This window comes from Tamandua tetradactyla, chromosome 6, assembly GCF_023851605.1.
Source record: "Tamandua tetradactyla isolate mTamTet1 chromosome 6, mTamTet1.pri, whole genome shotgun sequence".
Lineage (NCBI taxonomy): Eukaryota > Metazoa > Chordata > Mammalia > Pilosa > Myrmecophagidae > Tamandua > Tamandua tetradactyla.
Window position 1 is genome coordinate 2053780 of NC_135332.1, and position 20792 is coordinate 2074571.

The window sequence follows — 20792 nt, forward strand, 5'->3', positions numbered from 1 at the left end:
TGAACAAACATAAATTGTAATATATTTTAGCTTTCAGAGCTAAATTCTTTTTTAAAAATAAGTTATTGAGAAATCTTCACACACATAAATTCCATTCATGGTGTACAATCAATGGCTCACAATACCATCACATGGTTGTGTATTCATCACCATGATCATGTTTTGTCACTCGCATGGGTAGACTGGCCTTTAAATCTGTCAAGGACACGTCGCAGACAATTCTGTTTTTTTGCCCAATCTTTGGAGAACGTTTGTGCCAAAGGCACTTATTACATGAAGTATCCCCTAACTCACAAACCCACAAATTGAGACGCTCTATTCCCTGTCTGTAGGATAGGAGGATTTGACTCTGAGAAATGCCTCTGGTCAGTTGTGTAGCCTCGGGATGGGGATGCAGAATTTCGTGTCTCAGCCTTGTGGAAAACCTAAAGGAGAAGTGGGAATTCGCTGTGGAGTCCTGGTGAGTTAAGTGCACAGACCCTGGGCCAGGCTGCCCGAGTTGAAATATTTGTCCTTCAATTTGCTTAGTTTTCATGGGGAAAGTTAACCCCCCGCCCCTCCCCCGCCCCGTCCCAGTTCCCTCAGCCATAACCTGGAGGTTACAGTAGTACCGACTTCAAACTCTAGTGGGGATTAAATAAGATATGGTTGCTGTATGTTAAGCACTTAAAAGAGGACCTGGTCTGGCAGGTGGTAGGTACTACATATGTCTTTGTTGTTATTATGTTATAGACAACTGAGAATTTACAAACTAAGCTGCAATGCAACAAAGGCATTTATTTGTGGTCTTAGAATCGCAATCTGGGGAGCACAGATTCAGGTAGCAACCCAAAATTTGTTTTTTAAAGGAAAACAAGATGATTAGGTAAGTTGTCTGTGGTTGGTGGACATTAGCTACTCCTAATCGTTTGCTGAGTTCTTTATCTTGAAGTTTTCCTCATGGTGTTGGGATGTCCTTAGGCTTTTTAGGAACACTGCTACTTCGAGGGAGCCTGTAAAATCTGGCTGAGACCTGCCTAATAGTAACGCCCAGAATGGCCTCTCCACTCCACTTTAAATCTCTTCTTTTAGCTATAGTAACTCTGTTTTGTTTTGTTTCTTTTAACATTATAATATGATAAAGGGAAACATCCTTAAATTATAAATAATTCAGGCAATCGCTGCCCAAAGCACTCATTCCTTTATAATAAAGGACAAAGAGCAATAAAGCAAAGACAAGTAATAATTGAGCATTTAACATACGCCAGGAACCGGACTACTAGCTCTGCAAGAGTTACCTTGTTTAATCCTCACCATCATCCTACGGCAGGGATGCGACCGTCAGCTCTATTTTTCAGGTGTGGAGACTGAGGCTGGGGGAGGTGACATCTCTAGCCCAGGGTAAATTACGAATTGAGCCAGACGTGTATTCCAAAGCTCACACTCTCCGCGCGGTCTCCACTCCCGGCCGCGCCTTCCCAAGCTGTTCCTGGGCGCGCGACGTCCCGGGGGCTCAGCCCCGCCCCCCGCCCCTCTCTGGCTCCGCCCACCCCGCGGACCTCACCTGCCTGGCCCCGCCCTCCAGCCCGCCCCTAGCTTGCCCCGCCCCTCCGACGCCGTCCGTCTCGGGCGGGCCACGCCCACCGCCCCCGGGCCCGCCGCTTCCACAGCCTCGTCCCACCCCTCCTCGCCCCGCCCCCAGGCCTCGCCGTCGCCGCGGACGCCGTTCTCACGTATGGAGGCGCCATTTTGCTCTTAGAGACGCCGCCTGTTGTCCCGGCGCTTTCTTCCTTCGGCAGCGGAGGCTGCGGCGGGGCCGGGGCTGGGGTCGGGGCCAGGTAGGCGGGTGGGAGTGGCGGGCCTTCGGCCTTGCGGGGCGCAGGTGCACGGGGCGGGCGGGCGGGCGAGCCGGGTCCGAGGCGGCGGGTCGAGGGTCCCGCGGGAAGACCCTGGCCCCGCGCCCGCAGCCGCGCGCTCCTCCCTCGGTCCTGGCTGGGCGGGGGTCGGCGGGGCCCGGGCGGCGGAGCGCGGGAAAGCCCCGCGCAGCCGCCGACGACCCCTTTTCCCGGACAGGCTCCGTCACTTTCACTTCGCGGGCCTTCACGTTTCTGGTGCCCCGAAAGGGCGTGCGCGCGTGTGAGGTTCCCTCAGCACCCCAAAGGGCGTGTGTGTGTGTGTGTGTGTGTATGCTCGCGTGAGTTCCCTCAGCACATCAAAGGGCGTGTGTGTGTGTGCGCGCGCGTGTGAGGTCCCTTCAGCACCTCAAAGGGATGTGTGTGTGTGTGTGCGTGTGAGGTCCCCTCAGCACCTCAAAGAGCATGTGTGTGTGTGCACGCACGTGCGTGAGTCCCCTCAGCACCCCAAAGGGCATGTGTGTGTGCCTGTGAGGTCCCCTCAGCACCCCAAAGGGGCTGTGTGTGTGTGGGGGGGGGTCCCTCAGCTCCCCCTGACAGGGGTGGGGGTGCCAGACTGTAATTCTTAGGCATTATTCTAACTTAGCATATTTTGTCCCAGTATTTTGACATCGATAAGTATTTTTTTCTTACATTAGTGCTGGCGCATTGGTGTTCAGCTCTTTGGGCGTGAGGAAGTGTGTGGTCCACTGTTTATAAAATATTTAAATACACAAACAAGAGTAATTAGCCCCTTTCTTGTCCTTTATTACCCAGTTGTTACTAGAGCAGGCGCCCTTGTGCTCTTTGCTTCACATCATTGAAAAGGGTTTTTCCATGGACCTGAATGTTTCCCGTTTTTGTTACATTGAATGTACAAAAGTTTACCCAGTTGACCCATTCTGAGCCTTTGCACATGTCCAGTTTCCTTATCTTAAAAAATCTCGAAGTGACTATGGTTGGGCAGCTTTTTCGTTCTTACCTTGGGATAAATTCCTAGAAGTAGAAATACCGAGTCAAACTTCCGCTTTTTTTTTTGGCATAGGATATAAATTGTTTTCCCAACAAGGCTTGTTTACAATTCAGATTTTTCAGGATCTGGGCATTTGATCACATGCCGGTTCAGTCCCGCAGCATGTTGAGGGCCTCCTGCAGGCAGCGTTCAGACCTGGTCTCAAGTCGTTTTCCGTGTGGTGTTGGTGTTGAGGCAGACCGTGCAGCCCTCTGTGGTGCCAACCAGGCTGGAACCACATAAAAGTCTCTGCTGCCTACAGAGTAGTCTTTAGGGCTAAGCTTCACTTCCCACGTGTGATGTGGGTTTAACCGTAGCCCGTTTCATTGGGTGGTCATAACAATTGACGGCACTGAGCACTGTACCTGGAGTGTACCGAAGGTGGTCAGCAAATGTTAGAAGAAAGCATTTTAATGGAGAGGTAGACAAAGTGTATGGCTCTCAGAGGAGCAGAGGGGTAATTTAACTTCTTCTCTTTGATGTGGACCTAAAAAAAGAAACTTTACTTCGCACGCCAGCAAGTATAAAAATAATCACCCTTTATACATTAGGACACCTTTTGTTTTACAGACTACCTTTCAATCCTGTTAGTCATTGAAGCTCAGCGAGGTTAGGCCTTGGCCAACCAGCTTTGCCAAGCCCTCACAATGTGCCAGGTGGTGTTCTCTGTACAGAGAAGATGACAGTAAAAAATCTCCACTGTCCTGGGCCTTACATTCTGACGGGGGAAGCTGTTTTTACCAAGCCCCTATCTCTGTTGTCCAAGAGGGCAGCGCTGAGGCCCAGAAATACCTTGCAAGCTAGAGAGCGTGGAAGGCAAGCCCATGGCCTCCCACCCCTATGCCACCGTCTTTGGATAGAAGGTGTTTATGCAGAAGCATGGTCAGTGCATGCTTTAGAAGGAGTGAAGTAGATGCTTTCTACTTGCTCATCTGAAATAAGGGTGAAGGGCTGTGAAATAACTGCTAGCAAGTCCAAAGCCATGATTTCTTTGTGTGATTGAGATTTATCAGGTTCTCAAATCTCATCCAAAGAGAAGTATGATTTGCTTCTTAAAAGATACTGACATTTCTTCGAAAAGGTGTGTTTTTATGTTTTTTTTTTTTTTTTACATGGGCAGGCACCGGGAATCGAACCCAGGTTCTTGGGCTTGGCAGGCAAGCATTCTTACCTGCTGAGCCACCGTGGCCCGCCCAGAAAAGGTGTGTTTTTATAACGTTATAAATAATTCTACATTGTAGAGTAAATTTAGGGTAAATGTAAAAGCAACTACAGTTCATGAAGAGAAACTGAAAATATTTCCTTTAATCTCTGTTTCATACCAAAGCCTTGTGCAAAAGAACCTCCTGCCAGCCCGGTCCTGGTGGTGTTCATGTTTCTGAAGCTACCTGTAAAACTCCCTTTTTTAAGGTTTGGCATTGATGCAGAGCACAACCTGAATTTCCAAGAGTTGGAATGGAGAGAACCAAAAATGAGAAACAGCCAGTTTGTGAAATGAATAGTTACAGAGCAGGACTGTACTTGTAATCATTTCCTTAACGTCTGCAGGCAAATGAGCCATTTGAAGTAGTCCGAGGTGAGGGCTCAAGTATAGGACCCTGAAACTTCAGAGACCATGATCAAAGAAACAAAGGGGATTTAAACCATGACAGGCAAGGAAAAACTCTAAGAAATGTCCTGAAGAGAATACACAGAGGCGGGAGGGCTGGCCTGTGGAAAAGGACTTTGATGCTTCCTTCAAGTCTTCCAGGAGTGACTCAGGACAGGGGGTGAAGTCTGCAGGGGTGGAATCTCAGCATGTGCTGAGGAGTGTTTGGGAGTGGGTGGGCCCTCAGGATTGTGGGCACCAGACCTGGGGCTCTTGAGGGCTGTTATGGTGGTTCTGTGGTGGGAGGGCTGGTGGTGAGCAGCAGGGGAGGTGAACCCAATTACCTCTTAAGAGCTCTTCCTGACCCTAAAGACTTTCATTCCAGGTGCTTCAAAAGTCCTCACAGGAGTACTGTGAAATTTTGCAAGGTTGAGGGATGTAAAGAGATGGCCACACCATAAATATTACTATTATTTGTTTGCTAGGTAACCACAATCTTAGAGGTTGACCTATATGTAGTTTCTACTTATCAGGCATGTGCTGTATGCTGGGTGCTGAGCTGAATGCTTCACTGAAACTATTTCCTAACAGTCCTAACAGTTTCAAATATGTGGACTTAAGGTGAATTTTGTTCTAGTTCCCCATGTTTCCCAATGTGAAACCTTGGGTTCTCAGAGCTGGAATGCCATTTAAGAGGCCATCCGTAGGGACATGTGTCCTCAGACCCTGCTAGTGGAAGTATAAATTGTGCTACCCCTGACCCAGGTGTTCTACTTCTCAGAGCTGCTGGGGAGAAGTAAGCACACATGTGCACAGGGAGACCTGTTCGGGGATGGGCATGTGGCTAAACCGTGGCCCAGTTACACCATGGAGTACTAGGCAGCCGTGAGAAAGAATGGAGCAGGTCTCTACAGGCAGACCCTGGAGATGGCATGGTGCAGACCACCACAGGGATGCGAGGTTCACCATAAAGCGGGTGACTTGGATTTCTTGGTCTTCCAGTGCATCTAACAGCTAGATTTACACTGTACATGTTCCATAGCATTATATCTAAAAGTACAGTGTGCCTACCTGAATTAGAATGTGACGCAACCTGTTGTTGGAGAAATGGCACTAGTAGACTTGCTCGATGCAGGGCTGCCACAAAGCTTCAGTTTGTTAAGAGTGTGATTTCTGTGAAGTGCAGTAAAGCAGAGCAGGTGAAATGAGGTATGCCTGTATTTTTTAACAAAGATCATAAGAGCATTTTTTTAATAAAAGAAAGTTCCAGATTTGTATGCTGATACCTTTTTATGTTAGAAGCATTTATGTACTTTTTAGATTGCTTATCTTGGGATTAGATGAATAGTAGAAAGGACCTGACAGTGTCCACTCCAAACCAGTAAGAAGGGTCACTTCCAGGGAGATGGGTGGAGAGAAGCCTGGGATTGGGGGTGGGGACTTTAGCCTTAACTATAATGTTGCCATTTTTCTGAAGGGGAATATGTTTGTGTATTACTTGTGTAATTAATGTTAAACAGTAACAGAAGAACTCGGTAGCACATTTATCATCATCCCCAGCCTTCCCAGAATGATGCTGAGTAAAAGGATGACTGAGGAGATGCAGGGGCTTGCTGGGAGAGGCATCCAGTCCCCCACTGCCCACTTGGTTGATGCTCCTGCGTCTGATCCGTCCCTCGTGTGATCCAGGCACTAGTCCCAGGCCCGGAAGCTGGCAAGGCTTGGTGATAAGCACTGGGCTGAGAGCCTCAGCACCTGGCGACTGCGCGGCAAAGCTCCTTTCCACCCACCTGATGTTTGGGTGGTTGCTGAGCTTTCCTTCAGAGGTATTATTTAGTTAACCTTCTGTTCCATCTGAGGAACATGAAGACCATGGGTCAGTTTTAGTCATGACTTGAGGCAGCCAGGTAACCAGATTTCTGTGATGAACAGGTATTACAGGTACAGCAGGGTGTAGCTGGGGCATTTATTCTGTTTAAGGCACAGTCAGTCCATGTCCTTGCTAATGGCTCTGCCACTTTTCTGTGTGTTAATCCAGGAGGAATTTTGGTGTCAGAGAATAAGAGGAGGTTGTTCATAGCTGACTTTAAGGAGCGAACAGTAAAACACTGAGCTCTACAGCTCCACCATTCTTGTAAGTTTATCATTTATTCCCAGTGGTCATGAGAACTAGTTAAACTGTGTAATAACATATTTCTACAAATTTGGAACCCAAAAATACAAATGAAATTTCTATTTGTGTGCATATATATATGTGTGTGTGTGTGTGTGTGTGTATATATATATATATATAATAGATATATGTAATATAAAAGATACCATTCTGTTGAAAGCTTATTTCCTTTAGCGGTAAAGAAAAAAAGAAGAAAACGTTCCTTTCAGGTGTATGTCATGTTATATGGTTCTTAATATAGTTTGCCTCCTTCTAGACTCTGAGGATTTGGAAAACCAAGAAGGTTTTGATGTTTTGTGTGGCACCACCTGAATTACAAACCAAGATGAACATAACCAAAGGTGGACTGGTATTGTTTTCAGCAAATTCGAATTCATCGTGTATGGAGCTTTCAAAGAAAATTGCTGAGTAAGTTATAATTGAACTTTAAAATCTGTATCTATTATGTAATATTTCCAGTTTGATTATCAGATTAACACTGATTGTTAAACTTAAAAGCAGATATATTATAGTTAATTTGTATATCAGTTGTATGTATATTATATATATATATGTAGAGAGAGAGAGGACTAACCTCTTTGTAAGCTATTACTACTAACTGTGTCTTCATCTAGCAGACATTTATTGAGTACCTCATACGTGCCAGGGATTGTATTAGGTGTTTCTTGTCTATAGAATTATGTAAGTGAAAAGAACAGTGAAGTGTACACTGAATGAAAGTTGTTTATAACTTACATATCACTATAATTTTAGATATTTATTAAACTAATATTTATTGAACCCCTAAATGTAGTAGGCTTTGGTCTGGATGTTGGGGTTTAATGATGAGCCAGCCATCAATATCCTTCCTTCTTAGAGAATTTACATTTTAGTAGGGGAGCCAGAAAAGGTGCAAATAAGCAAATGTGATGAATTTATATGGTGCTAAATGCAGTGAAAAGAGAGAAAGTCATGATAGGAGCAGGTCATTCTGCTTTGACCTGAGTGATCTGGTGCCTTTAAACTGAGGGGGTGACACTTAAAATGCGAAACCTGAGTGGATCACTAAATGCAGGTCTAGGGGCAGAGCCTTCCAGCAGAGGGCACAGCGGGCTCAGACGCCCTGTGGCAGAGAGGAAGAGGGTTGGTATGTTGCAGGAACAAAAAGTGGGCTGGAGTGCAGAGAGCTGGTGGTCAGTGAGGCAGGCAGGGCTAGTCGTGTGGGATGGAGAGTGGGCTGTTAAGAGATGGAGTACGTAGCAATTTAATATTGACTTTAACTCTTCCAATGAGGATATCTTTATTTTTAAAAAATCAATTTATGAATCTTCCTTAAGAAGTAAAGATGTTGGGTCTGTTCTATTATCTTTTCAGCTTTTTCCTCCTTTCTCTTCTCTAGGCGGCTGGGGGTGGAGATGGGCAAAGTGCAGGTTTACCAGGAACCTAACAGAGGTGAGCTATCTTGGACGTGCATAATGTTGGTCTTTTCTTGGCATATGGCATATTGGCTTGGTCCTTCATCCCCCACTGCTGACGCGGCCTGTGTGCACTGCCTCAGTGCATGATTTGGCTCAATTGTCCAATTGGTTCCAGCAGCAGGAAGCCAGACAGGCAAGATGGAAGAGAGGAGGTTTTTAGCTCCCATTAACCCCAAGGTATATAATCTTGGGGTGAGCCGCATCTTGGAGCAAGTCACATCCAGTTTTTAGACCTTTTTCAATAAAAGCTGCATAAATAATATATGAACCAGCTGGTCAGTTGAACGAAACGTTCAGACCAGTTGTTGGTAGAATTGACCTCATCTCAGGCAGGAGGCGTGCATCCTGTGTGAACATAGATTGAGCTGGTGGTTCTTTACCTCCATCCAGGCCGACATCGCTTAGATTTCATGAATTCGTGTTAGGAAATACTTTATTGCTAATTGAGTTATGTCATGTAATCATCCCATGTTGTCAAAATGTGTGTTGTTTAATTTCTTTATAAAGGGTGGATATTTGAAATTATTCTAGCTGTAGCAATGGGCCGCTTATCCTTGGCAAGCCTTTCCAAACTGCAAATAATTAGAGCTGTTTTGAGGATTGAATGGGATGATTTGTGTGCCTAACACGGTTCTTGCTTGGCACATGGTTGGTGCTCAATAAATATTGTTTCCTTTGATTTTCCACTGTAGAATTTTGTCAACTACTTAAATATTATAGAGGTTACAGGAAGTTTTGATAAAAAGGAACACTTTGCTGTTCCATATTTATTTTCCCCTTACTGAGTCCTCTTTTCCTAGCTCCTAAGATCCCCTTGTATCTTCTATAGAAGAAAAATTTCGTATTTGAAGGAAGAATACAAGTGAGAACTTGGAGAAGATTCTACCCGTAAAGGGAATTGGACGATGCCCTGTGTCTGGTGTCTGGAAGGGAGGGTCACGGGGGAACTAGCCGAGTCTGACCTAGGCCTGTGACTGGGGACAGGAAAAGTATTTGGCATCTGTTGGGAAGGAAGGAGGGCACTGACACTTCTTGATAACTTACTGTCACCAGATATTGAAAAGTCGAGTTCAGGGATGATGTGAAGTGACAAGGTCCCAGAAGTGGTGGCATCGGTGCTCAATCCAGGTCTCCCTGACGCTAATGCTCTTTTCACCACCCCACATTTCTTTGCAAACATGTGTTACATTTTTTACAACATTTTTCCTGAAAAATTTTCAAACATGCAAAAAAGATGAAAGGCTAGTCCAGTGAACTTGCATATGTATACATAAATGTTTTACCTCATGACTGTGTACGTGGATTCGTTTGAAAGTGTGTTGCAGACGTCAGGACACTTAGCACTGGATACCTGAGCACGTGCCTCCTAAGAATGAAGACTATCCTACATGAGTACAATGGCATTGTCACATTTAAGAAAATTCATGATAATTCTGAATCATCTGATATCAAGTCTATATTCAGATTTCCCCAGTTGTCCTAAAGAGTCTTTTGTCATAGTTTTGTTTTGTTTGTTTGTTTTTTTCCTCCTCTAAAACCAAGAGTCCCCTCACCTTTTCCTGTTTCTTCCCTGGACATTGACTTTTTGAAGAGGTCTTATAGAATGCCCCATTCTGGGTTTGTCTAATTGTTTCCTTTGACTGATCACACATCTTTGGAGAGTAGGAATTTTAGACTTTATTTACCTTTGTTCTCATAAGATATACCGTTTTATGCCAGTAAATTCTCAGATGCTGGTTGAATGAATGATACATATCTCCTTTAAGACACTGTGCTCAGAATGATAGTATACTGCAGTACCCACTGCCTCCACCCAAGGAGGGAGAAGGGTAGATGTACTTGTCTCAGGTCAGAAATGTAATTCCCTCTTAAGGTGTCATATAACTGAATATGTTTAAAAAGTGTGAACGATGGCAGTATGTGTATGATCTCTTAGAGCATCAGAAACCTGGTGATTTGCATGAAAGTTCGTTTCCTTATTTTATAATATCAGGGAATAATGCAAATATTTTGTGTCATTTTTAAAAATATAAACTCTATACCTTCCCCACCACACGCTGTTTTTTCTTTTGCCTGACAGAGACAAGAGTACAAATTCAAGAATCTGTGAGGGGAAAAGACGTTTTCATCATCCAAACTGTTTCAAAGTGAGTATTATCCAGGCTGGTATTTTCCAGGTCTCTATCTGGGCTTGAGTATTGCTTCTGGCTCCTGGGTTCCCATGTAGATAGGTGTGATTCCATTTGGATAAATGCACAGAGGTACATGGTTTATCCAGGGTGATATCTAGGTGTTGGAGGGCAAATCAGACTTAGAATTCAGGACTTGAGAAGAGTTTCTCTTGTAATTCCACCGATCTTCAACTCCTTTAATTTCTTTCCCTTTATTTATTTTAATTTCATTCTTAAGTCCTTCTGTTCCAGCCTTGGTTTTGCCAGTTTTTCATTGCTCTTGTGTAACTACCCAGCATCCCCTTGATTTTCTGTACCTGTGTCTTGTTTTGTACTCGTCTGTCCTAAGGGGCAGGTGTACCCAGTGGATCTCAGATTTGTCCAGGTGGCAGGAAACCTGGATGTTGTGGTCTTAACATGACACACCATGAAACAGTTAATACTGAGAGTTGTCAAATTTAACAGTTTTGGAAAGAGAAAATTTGAATTAAGGAAATTCTGTCAGTTTATTCAATTTTCCTGTAATCCAAAGAAGACTAATTATTTGTCCTTGTTCCAGCTCATAGAAAAATGCTGGTCCTGGGAGCATTCTTTAAGAACCTGGATATAACTCACCATTCCTGGTTAATTCATCTAATCTTACTGTTTGAAATTGAGAGTCTGCTCACTGCCTATCAACAGACTACCTATCTTGTCACTCACATGTACTGTGTTTCCATTTACTCATTCATTCATCAAGCGTTTATGGAATTATCTACTCTAGTTGGTTTTGGATGCATGAGCGGCGTAAGTGATTAAAACAGAGAAAGGTATTTGTCCATGTGGAGTTCATATCCTTGTGGGGGAAGACACAGTAAATATAATAAATAACTTATCTAGTATGTCAGAGGGTGACAAGGGCAATGGAAAAAAATAGAAGTGAGACCAGGAGTAAGGAGTCATTGTGGCAAGCTGGTGGAGGGGTAACTGGGTAGGCCCCATTGAGAGGGTGGGATTTGAGCAAAAACTAAAACTTGAAGCTGAAAGAGTTAGCCAGGGACCCAGGCAGTGAGAACCTGGAGCACCAGGGCCTCGGGTGGGAGTGAGCCAGACATGCATGAAATGGACAGGGAGTCAGGTGGCCACTGTGATGGGCCACGTGGAGAAAGAGCTGTGATCCCACCCAGGACATCAGGTGGGATTTAGAATGCATCTTGGGAGCCACCGTCAGGCCTTTGGCTTTTACTATGGGCAAAATGGGAAAATGTTTCTGGGTCTTAAGCGTGGGAGTGCACAATCTGGCATTTATTTTATCAAGATCAAGCTGGCTGCTGTGTGGAGCTGAGGCACAGGGACTACAGTGGGTGCAGCGAGGCCTGGGACCTGTGCTGCAGGGGGCTGTCACAGGCATCCAGTTGAGAGGCAGAAGGGGCTCAGACCAGGCTGTTGTGGTGGAGTGGTGAGATGTGGCAACTTCCTGAAGCTGAGGGGAGCTTGGGATGTCTCTAAGGGTTTTTTGTTGTTGTTTTTTAAAACTTTCAAGTTTACAAGATAGTAATAAAAATAATACCCCATACAGAGAACTCTAACCTACCCCCAGATACCTAGATCCACCAGTACTAATATTGGCCACATTTGCTGTCATTCTATCTTCCGTCTATCTGTCTATCAATCCATTTTCTGAGCATTTGAGTGTAGGTCTTATCAGTCATGCTCCTTGAATACTTAATACTGCCATGTGCTTTTCCTCAGGACAAGGCTATTCATTTATGTAGCCACCTTATGTACAGTTGTCAAGTTCAAGCAATTTAACACTGACCTTGCGCTCATTGGCTGTATTCCCTATATTCCAGTTTTTCATGTTTGAAAAAACTGAGCCTTTTTACCTCCCTTGCTAGATACCATCCAAGATCATTTATTGAGTTTAATTGTCATTGTCTCTTTATTTGTTATTATTATTTTTTTTTAATCGTGGGAACATAGATACAACTTAAACTTTCCCATCTCAGCCACTCCCAAACATACCATTTAATGGGCTTATTATATTCACAATGTTGCAGCATCCTCACCACTTTCTTTACAAAAACCTTCTCATTTCCCCAAGTAGAAACCCTATACCCATTTTACTTTAATTTCTCATTGCCCTGTCTCTGGCAGCCAATACTCCAATTTCTGTTTATAAGCTTGAATATTCTCCAATATTTTCTTTGTAGTTTCTATAGGCTTAAATTTAGCATCTTAAAGCTATACAATCTTAATTGCTGTGATACCAACTTAGCTTCAATACTGGACATAAACTGTGTTCCGATACCCCTCCATTCCCCTGCCTTTTTGTAGTTCTTGTCATAAATTACATGTTTATACGTTATGAGTCCCAAACCACTGATTTCTCATTACATTTCATACGTTTGCCTTTTAGAGAGTTAAAAACCAAAAGTACAATAGTACTGCATTTATATTTACCCCTGATGTTACCTTCACTGGAGCTCCTTTCTTCACGTGGCTTCATCTGTTGTGTGGCGTCCTTTCTTTTCAACCTGCACAGCAATCTTTAGCATCTCTTAAAGGGCACAGGTTTGGTGGTGACAGACTCCCTCAGCTTTTGTTCATCTGGAAATGTCTTGCTCTCTCCCTCGTGTTTGAATGACATGTTTGCTGGATATTAGATGCTTTGTTGGCAATTTTTTGTCTTCAACTCTTTAAATATGTCCTCCCACTGCCTTCTTGCCTTCACGGTTTCTGATGAGAAATAAATCAGCACCTAATCTTATTGAAGATTTTTTGTTTTTTTTTTTTTTTTAGTTGAAGTAAGTTTCACATACCATAAAATTAACCGTTTTATAGTGAACAATTAAGTGGCGTATAGTACATTTACAACGTATGCAACCACCATCTCTATCTAGTTTTAAAGCAGTTACATCCCCATAAAGGGAAAAACTCATGTTCATTATACCACTGCTCCCTGTACCTCGCTCTCTTATCGCCTTGAGCAACCAGCAGTCTGCTTTCTGTCTTTATGGATTTACTTATTCTGAATATATCATATAAATGGAATCATATAATATGTGGCCTTTTGTGTCTGGCTTGTGTTTTGTTGTGTTGTTTTTAATTATATTTATTTAAACTTGCATTATATTTCCATTGGACAGTGCTGGTATAAGTGGTACCAATGACTTTCTGTTTGCCTCTCTACATATGTATATTTCTACATCTATACACACACACACAGGCAGATATGTGATATGTGTATCATAGGGAATTTTGTTCACATTTTTTTTTTTTGGTGGGATGTGGGACACATGAGCTGGGAATTGAACCTGAGTCTCCTGCATGGCAGGCAGGAATTCTACCACTGAACTACCTGTGCACCCCCTGTCTGGCTTCTGTTAATAATAAATCTTCCAATTAATGAACTGATGCCTTACCATTTATTTAGATCTTCTTTCTTTTTTTTTGAGCAGTGTTTTTAGTTTTTAGTGGGAGGTCTTTCACTTTTTTGTTAAATTTATTTCTAGGTATTTTATTCTTTTGGATGCTATTATAAGTGGAATTGTTTTTAATTTCTTTTTCAATTAGCTTATGTGTAGAAACAACTGATTTTTTGTGTGTTGATCTTGTACCCTACAACTTGGCTGAATAAGTATATGAACTCTTGCTAGATTTTTTGTGATTCTTTGGGATATTTCTGCATATAAAATCTTGACTGTAAGGTTTTTGTCCTGGTAATCTGGAAGAATTAGTGTTGCCATCAACTGAGTTGGCAAAGGGTCGACCAAAGCAGACTTTTGGGGAGAAAGCAGGAGTTCAGTTTTTAGTAAGTTAAATTTTGAGATCTCGGTTAGACATTCACATGGAATTGTCAAGGAACGATTGAATTTGCTAGACTAGTGTTTTAAAGAGAGGTTTGTGAGAGTCACTAGCATATTTGAAGCCGTGAAATTAAATGAGAACCCTAAGGGATGAGGGAAGATAGAAAGAGAAAGGGAAAAACGAATGGGTTATGACTCCAAACCAACTTTAGGAAGTGGGGGAGAAGAGGAATGAGCAAAAAGAAACCAAAGGAGTGCGAAGTGAGTCCAGAGGAGAGCCGTCTAGAATGGAGTTCTGGAGTCCACATGCATAAAGTGTAGGAAGGAATGGCACCGCCGTCCAGGACAGCCACCGCTGATGGCTTGATGAAGGGAAGGACTGACTATTGCCTGTTGAGTTCAGCCATCAGTAACCTGGACGAGAGCAGTTTGGTGGAGTCATGGGTGCAAAAGCCTCATTGAAGTGTTTGGGAAAGAATGAGGGTTGATCTTGAGTTGTGCTACATAGGAGAGCAAAGTGGTCATGAGCTGTTGTTTTAATGGACAAAACAACAGTGTTCATAGGCTGATTGCCATGTCCCAGTGGAATGTAAAAAAAAATGATAATGGAGGTGAGCGTGGGAGAACTGCTGGGGTGACATCTTCCAGTAGGATAGAGGGGGCGGGTATTAGTGTATCCCTACAGGGATTCACTTTAGGTAAGAGTGTGACAAGCTCATCTCTGATGCCTGAAGGCAGGCAGAGTTCAGTTCTCTGAATGCATACTTTTCTCCAGTGAGAAAGGAACTATAGTCAGTGGCTAAAAGGGAATGCCAAGGCTTGAGAAGAGAGCAAGTCATTGGTTTCTTTGTCTGTCCCTTGGGTCTGAAGTCTCAGTGGACTTGCAGGCGGCACATTGCTGGCATGTTGTAGGGTCTGCTATTGTCAAGTGCCTTATTGTGAGGGATTTGCTCTGTCTTGGATTATAGAGACGTGAACACCACCGTCATGGAGCTCCTGATCATGGTATATGCGTGTAAGACCTCCAGTGCCAAGAGCATCATTGGTGTGATTCCCTACTTTCCTTATAGCAAGCAGTGCAAGATGAGAAAAAGAGGTTCCATCGTCTCCAAATTGTTGGCATCCATGATGTGCAAAGCTGGTAAGAACAGCAGAGAAAGCAATAGTTAATCATTGGCCTAGGAGTTGTTTTCTAATGTTAGAAATTTATAAGCATTGTCTTACCCAAATAAGAAGGCTGAACAGAGTGAAAAATATGAATACAGCTTTTAAAGACAAGTAGTATTCAAGGAGAAAACAATACAGAGAAATCTCTCCTGTCCCCAACTCCTTAAAATACAAAGGAAGTGAGAAATCCCTATATTTTCTGATTGTTCCTAGAGTTTTTGCTTAAACATTGTATTTGAAAGATAAGTAAAATTGTATTTAAGTCATTTGTAAAGGAAAAAAAGTCATTCTGATCCCATTACTCTTAACATAGCAACAATTTTTATTTTAGCCTCTTCCTTTTCCAGAATAATCAGGCATTATTTTGTGTCCAGATACTGTCCAGGTAGCATCCTAAGTACTTTTCCCTTGTTTCTGAATAATCTTCATTGTAGTTATTGTGCATTTATGTGTATTAGGACGCATGTGCATTGTGTGGTGCATGTGTCTTTGTATTTGTATGTGTGCATGTATGTGTGTGGTTAGAAAAGGTATGTATAACAGCATTTGGAGAGAAAAGAATAAAAAGCCCCTATGCCACTATCTTAACACAGGTACTTATTGTAGTTTCCTTATTGTACCTTTCCAAAAAAGTCAAACCCCGCCTCCCCCAATTTTTTTAAACCCAAACCCCAGCAACCCAAACAGCATGTCCCCTTGAAAATTCAGTGCTGGGAAGCTGGCTAAGGAGCAAGCTAGCTCATTAAGTCTTCTGGAAAGCTTCCATTCTTCTCTTAGCCCTGCTCACAGGCCACTTTTCTGCTCTTCTGGGCAGTTGACCTTTAAAAATTCCCTCCCTTGAACCTTCTTTGTACTTTTTTTGGTGATCATTTCAAATAATCTTTAAAAGGAGGTAGTGAGGGTGAGGGTTCTTCATTTCCTCCAATTTCCAGGCCAAACTAGTTTGTCTTAATATCTTAAGGTTGGACTTTGCCTTGGCCTATTAATGAAACTTCAAGAAGATGTCATCAGTTCTAATAGAATTTAGAGATATATCTTTGTTGCTGTCATCTTTGATATTTCAAGGCATTAAATTGATGTCAAAATAATGCATTCCATAGTACCAAAAAAGTCTGAGAAATTAAGTGCTAAATTTTTTTAAATGGGAGAGCAACTTTTTAATATTTATTGTGTTATCTATAGTATTTTATTTTATGTAGTACTTTATATCATATAGGACACCTGGTTATTGATGTGCTTGTGTCTGCTTTATTTTCAAAGGCCTAACTCATCTTATTACTATGGATTTACACCAGAAGGAAATTCAGGGCTTCTTCAATATTCCTGTTGATAACTTAAGAGCATCGCCCTTCTTATTACAGTATATTCAAGAAGAGGTGAGCTAGCTGAAATATTTTAATTTTAACCATCCATTTAAGGTTGAAAGATCTATTTCTGTTACCGCGGACTATCCCTGAAGTATTAAAACATGATGGGTTCTACTTAAGGCATTATTCTGTTTTACAAGTGTAATTCCATATATTTTTTTCTATTTTTAATCTGCAGTTTATTTCTTTCTAAGCTCTTAAAATTTTCTCTTCCTTTGAACCTCAGGTCCCTAGAGTTGAATTAGCCATGATCTTTGGTTCATCACAAAAACTCTCATGGCTGGTTCATACATGACCCTGACCCTCTTTTCTCTGTCCACCGTCCACCTCTCTCTGTCCATCTGCCTGTCAGAGTGTGCGTCCATGGGTTCACTCCCGGCAGGAAAACACGATTAGCATAGTGACGAACATCTCCTCAGGTGGGCCTTTCCCCGCCCACACCCTTGCTCCTCCTTCCCCAGGGTACCACCACCCTGAATCTGGTTAATTTTTAACTTAATCAAATTGCATGTAATCTTTTATTTATTTACTTACTTACTTATTTTTTGGCATGTAATCTTTTGGGGACTCTTTACTAGATGTTGCGTTACCGAGTTTCATCCATATTGTTGTAGGTCACTGCTCACCCATTTTGAATACGAAGACAGACTCATTGTGCATCTGTTCAGTTCATTCATGCTTTCCTGTGCAGGCTTTTTCTGGGCTTTGCTGTGGAGCTAGTGCTCTGGGAACGTTCTTGTGTATGTGAGAGTGTCTTGATTTTATAAATATACCCAGAGGGGAATTGCTAGGTTCTATGGTATGTGGATGTTTAATTTTTGTAGATAATGCCAGTCTATACTGATTTTTTGGATTCCCATCAGCAGTATATTTTTTGGATCCATATTAGTTTTAAGACTTAATTTTATCTTTTTTTTTAATCAAATTTTACATTTTTGTCAGTTGAATGGGTGGTATCTTGCTGTGGCTCTGCTGGTTATTTCTCTGATAACTAATGAAGTTGAATCTCTCTTCGTATGTTTCCCCCTATGTGAAAAGGGACTCTCGGCCTTTTGTTCATGTGGTAGTGTGTTTCTTACTGATTTATAGGCATTCTTTTTTAATTCTTGAGCCTGATCTTTTGTTGTTGCTTGTTTCACAGATATCTCTTTGTAACTTGTCTTCTAGTTTTCTTGAGGGAGTCTTGGTAAGCAGACACATTTAATATTAATATATTTGCATTCATAACTTTTTCACATAAGAGCACTTCATATGACTTTATTTAAGAATCCTCTAAGTTTTTACTTATATTCCACTTAAGCTGTTTTGCTCTTTTATGAACTCTTTGTTCTCACATAAATTTTTTCTTTCTTATATGACTTTTTTTTAATGGTACTATATTTAAAACATGGCAGATAACAGGACTATATCTAAATTTCTATCTATATTTAAAAGAATTGTTTCTGTCAAGAATCCAGATATCCTCTATGACCTCGAGCAATTAATTTAAGTATTTTTGAAGGAAAACAGTATATTAAAGTATTCTACTTGTTTCCTTTAAAGTTATTTATAAGAAACAGAAACTCTAAGAACTGCAACAAATATTACAGACTGTTATTCTCAGTTGAGGGAAAGAAGGAGGGAGAGAAAGGACAGGAATCTTGATGGTGAAAGAAGGAGAGAGACAGCAGGGAGAGAAAGCGAGAGGAGAGCACGGAGTATACAGGAGAAAACGGTCCAGTTAAGAACAGCCTGGATGGGGAAGCTGCTAGTTCTTGAAATAGAGCACTTAATGTGACTTTTATAGGTTAGTGGTCATGTCCTGTGATCTTTTGGAATGTTTCTACTCAAGAAAGAAGTCTTATTGTGTTTTCTCACCTCTAGGCATAAATGGCAGTCATTCCTCCTGAGAGGTGCCCTGTGGGTCAGAGGCATCAGCCTGGAGCACCCATTGCTGACCAGTAGCTCAAGGTCAAGCCCGGTCCTGCCCTGGAGGAAAACGGCCTCCTCAGACACGTTGGTTAAGGCCCATTAGTGACGGCTTCTGCTTCAGTGGTGGGGGCTTCCTTCCACTTGAAAAATCCCTATTTTAGCCTTCATTGCTGTAAACAAGTCAGGATTGAACCCCATCCTTACGACAGCAAGTCATCTTTTTCTAAAAAGTAAAAAATGAAAATTTATGTTTATAGTGGGAAAATAGAGGAGTGCTTGTCTGTGTAAAATAATTCTGACAGCATTGTTAAAGCACAGTTCCCCTTGAGCACCAATCTAGTCTTGGTCCTTTCTGCAGAGGCAGCACCCTGTTAGGAGCTGGCTTTGATAGAGACATCCTCTCAGATTGACCTTTTTCTTTGTGTTACACTCTTGTGTATATCCATATAGTTATATATATTGATTGTGGGTGTTAAAAAACACCACTAATGATGGTGGAATAGGATAGGCTGTGTTCACCCTTACTCCATGGACAACTAGAGAAGTGACAGAAAAACAACCCAGATGGCAGTTCCAGGGTACAAGTGACCAGAGAGGGACTTCTACATTATATAGAGAGGACCTGGATGAAAAAGTGGAGGAACCACGATTGAGAGGACAGGGTGCATTTACCTGTACCTGGGGCAGGCTGCCGACGCGCAGGCCAGAGTGGAAACTGAAGGAGCTTTGCGCTCCCACACGCCCTCTGCCATATCAGCTTAAGAGACCTTCCCTCAGCCTTGCAGCCAGGAGCTCCCGTGGGGATCCTGGAAGCCAGCAGACTTGGTTTACCTGTGCTCATAGACCTTGCTGCCAGGGCACAGTGCCTATCCCCCATTGCAAGGCAGGTTGCTGTGGGCACCTGGTTTTGACTGAGACTGGGGAGCCTCCCTTGGGAGGAGGCAGGGACATAGAGCGCTGAGCTGCTCTGACAGTTGGCCAGTGAAGGAGACTCCCTGGGTCCTGCTGCTTCTGTCCTTTTTCCATGGAGGCCAGGAGCGCTCACAGCCTACATGTGCAGAGAGGTAGGGATGTGAGAGCGAGCCAGGCTGCACCAACAGGCACATCTGGACTTGCTGGGGGCAGGGGTAGTTGAAATACTTAGTCCCATGGCTCAAGGTGAGTCCACGCGGGGATCACTGGACGCATGGTGCCCAAAAGCAGATTCGCCTCTGAGGTACACAGCACCCACTACCCGTTCCCAGGTTTGGCCTCTCTCAGCGCGCGGAGACCTGTGCTGTGATCTTGACTGGCTTTACACCTGTCTGGTTCTGGCCTGGGTGAGGGGAGGTGGTGGCCATGCACGCCATCTGCTGGGAAGATGCAGAAGGTGCACCCTGGTCAACTGCCTTCCTCCCTGGCTTTCAACACTTCTCCAGTTAGAGTTGCATCTCTTGTCCCGGCCTTCGTTTTGCAGGGAATTGCTGACAAACTGTTCTAGTTTGTTAGCTCCCAGAATGCAATATACCAGAAACAGAATGGCTTTTAAAAGGGGAATTTAATAAGTTGCTAGTTTACAGTTCTAAGGCTGAGAAAATGTCCCAATTAAAACAAGTCTATAGAAATGTCCAGTCAAAGCATCCAGAGAAAGATACCTTGGTTCAAGAAGGCCAATGAAGTTCAGGGTTTCTCTCTCAAGTGAGAAGGCACATGACGAACATAGTCAGGGTTCCTTTCTCAGCTGGAAGGGCACATGGCGAACAGGGTGTCATCTGCTAGCTTTCTCTCCTGGCTTCCAGTTTCATGAAGCTCCCCGGGAGGTGTTTTACTGCTTTATCTCCAAAGATTGCTGACTCGTGGACTCTCTGCTTCATTGTGCTGCAGCATTCTCTTTCTATAAATCTCTAGCTTTCTCCAAAATGTTTCCTCTTTTATGGGATTCCAGTAAACTAATCAAGACCCACCCAAATGGAATTAAGACCTAATCCAGTTTAACAACCACTCTTGATTAAATCATACCACCAGGAAGATGATCCAATTACAGTTTCAAACATACAATACTGAGTAGGGATTAGAAGAAACCGCTGCCTTTACAAAATGGGATTAGGATTAAAACGTGACTTTTCTAGGGTACATACATCATTTCAAATTGGCACACAAACCAAGTGCAAAGGGAGACCTTCAATGCAAACCTAAGCAACAACAAAATCTTAGATGAGCGAGGGAAATCAATTTTCAAAATAACCTTATCAAGATAATCAGATGTCTCAAAGACAGCAGAAAATTCACAAAGCATATTGAAGATGCT

General features: G+C 42.9%; 1 protein-coding gene across 7 annotated transcripts in view; it reads left to right on the top strand.

Annotated features, from left to right (window-relative positions):
* The first annotated feature begins 1641 nt into the window (after nucleotides 1-1641).
* PRPSAP2 (phosphoribosyl pyrophosphate synthetase associated protein 2) overlaps nucleotides 1642-20792 on the top strand; it is a 63763-nt gene continuing 44612 nt past the window's right edge. For 3 of the 7 annotated variants that reach the window (XM_077163434.1, XM_077163433.1, XM_077163435.1), the window contains exons 1-7: nucleotides 1642-1817; nucleotides 6510-6605; nucleotides 6901-7052; nucleotides 8023-8075; nucleotides 10182-10248; nucleotides 15029-15201; nucleotides 16488-16603. In XM_077163434.1, the coding sequence (XP_077019549.1) occupies nucleotides 6934-7052; nucleotides 8023-8075; nucleotides 10182-10248; nucleotides 15029-15201; nucleotides 16488-16603 (528 nt within the window). In that variant the 5' untranslated portion in view covers nucleotides 1642-1817; nucleotides 6510-6605; nucleotides 6901-6933. Of the gene's footprint in view, nucleotides 1818-4003; nucleotides 4086-4795; nucleotides 5448-6509; nucleotides 6606-6900; nucleotides 7053-8022; nucleotides 8076-10181; nucleotides 10249-15028; nucleotides 15202-16487; nucleotides 16604-20792 lie in introns of those variants that run through there. The other 4 variants (XM_077163432.1, XM_077163430.1, XM_077163431.1 and 1 more) reach the window with 4 other exon arrangements.